The sequence below is a fragment of the Galeopterus variegatus genome, unplaced genomic scaffold (genome assembly GCF_000696425.1).
Source record: "Galeopterus variegatus unplaced genomic scaffold, G_variegatus-3.0.2 Scaffold1851, whole genome shotgun sequence".
NCBI classification, from domain to species: Eukaryota; Metazoa; Chordata; class Mammalia; order Dermoptera; family Cynocephalidae; genus Galeopterus; species Galeopterus variegatus.
In genome coordinates, this window is record NW_007727962.1 from 51,524 (window position 1) to 53,128 (window position 1,605).

At 54.7% G+C, this 1,605-nt stretch overlaps 1 protein-coding gene across 1 annotated transcript in view; it reads right to left on the bottom strand.

The window, feature by feature from the left end:
* LOC103595807 (transcription factor CP2-like protein 1) overlaps positions 1 to 275 on the bottom strand; it is a gene marked incomplete at its 3' end in the record, with an annotated part of 50,153 nt that extends 49,878 nt beyond the window's left edge. Inside the window, exon 1 of the mRNA XM_008579301.1 lies at positions 29 to 275. Coding sequence (XP_008577523.1) covers positions 29 to 275 — 247 coding nt within the window. The remainder of the gene's footprint in view (positions 1 to 28) is intronic.
* Between the last annotated feature and the right edge of the window lie 1,330 nt (positions 276 to 1,605).

Here is a 1,605-nt window from a genome sequence, read left to right on the forward strand (position 1 = left end):
GGAGGCGCGGATGGAGGGCGGTGCCCACCGCACCTGGCTGGCCGCGAGAACGCGCTTTCCCGGGAGCTAGCGCGCCTCCTGGGCGGCCGGACTGGAAGGGGCCGCGCGGCCGCACACTGGGACGGGGTCCTCTCCCCCGCCTCCCCGAGGGTGGGGCTCAGGTGACCCCCGCGGCTGCCCGCCGGCCTCACGCGCCTCTTCTCACTCTGCTCCCAGGCCGGGTCCCCAGAGTGACTCCGCAGACGGGGAGAGGCCGCTGTGAGCTTGGATGTCATGGACGCTGCCCAGGCACTCTGCCTCCTTACCTTGCTTTTGATTTTCTTCATAGCACTTCACACTCTCTGATATGGCATTTTAAGTTTTTGCTTGTGTATTGATTGTCTTTCGCGCTAGAATGTTAGCTCCAAGAGGACAAGGCCTCGGCTCTCTAATTCGCTATGTTATCCCCACTCCCTATAACAGTGCTTAGGACATAGTTAAGTGCTTGGTAAATATTTGTTGTATAAATATGAAAAAAGGAATGTATCAAGAGAGTAATCAGAGAAAGCTCCCTGGAGGAGGTGACACCGAGCTGCAGCCTGATGGATGCGGAGGAAGCATCTCTGTGAGCATCTGGAGGGGAAGTGGTTCCAGGCAGAGGCAACAGTTAAGTGCAGACCTACTTTGGCCTGGCCGGGACTGGCTGAACAAGGGGTGAGCTTTGAGAGATGAAGTGGAGAGGTGGGCCGGGTAGATCACAGCGGGCCTGGCAGGCCAGGGCAAGGAGCTAGGATTTTATCTTAAGTACGTTTTAAGCAGAAGAGTCACATTTATGATTTGCCTTTTGGAAAGATCAGTCCGGCAGCAGTGTGGACAGTGGGTCATGGGTGGGCGTGGTCAGCTAGGAAGGCATGGAGTTCCATGGAGCCATGACCCCCATCCAAGTGGTATTTAGTCCCCCGGTACATGGCACAGCACCTGGCACAGAGGATGTGGAGGTGGACCTTCTGTCCCTGAGTGTAAATCCAATTGAATGAAGTCCCTTGAAGACCCAGGCCCAGAACTCTCAGCTCCCCCAAGAATGGTTGTGGGTAAAACTCTCCCTCACTCTGCTGTCCCTGCTCCCCTCTCTCCAACCACAGGTCACAACTGGCAAGCCTCTGAGCAGCTTTCAAGGACCACCATCTCCCCACTGCTCTTCTGCCCTGTAAGGAATACAGAAATGTTTCCTCAACAACAGGTCGTGCTGTCAGTGGACAGCCCGAGCCCATCCAGGGACTGCCTCTGCTGCAGAGAGCAGCCTTGCCCAAGGTAACCCTCTTGCGACAGGGGTCCACATCCCAATGACTATCCATTTCCCAGCAGGAGTATAAAAAGTCTGGCCATCTCTGCCCACTTGGAAACAATGCTGATGGGCTATTTTAGCCCAGGACTCCCCATGGGGACAGTTGAAGCTGTCAGGGGATCTGCATTGCTGCTCAAGTTCTCTCTCAGTCCACTCCTGTTTCCTTCCCGTCCCTTGCCCAGGTGTTAATCCTGAACACTAAGCTCCCCATAAGAGTCTATGTCAAGCACATCGTTTAAATGGGAGGCTGGATTCGTTCTTGAGTTGTTTTTTTTTTTTTT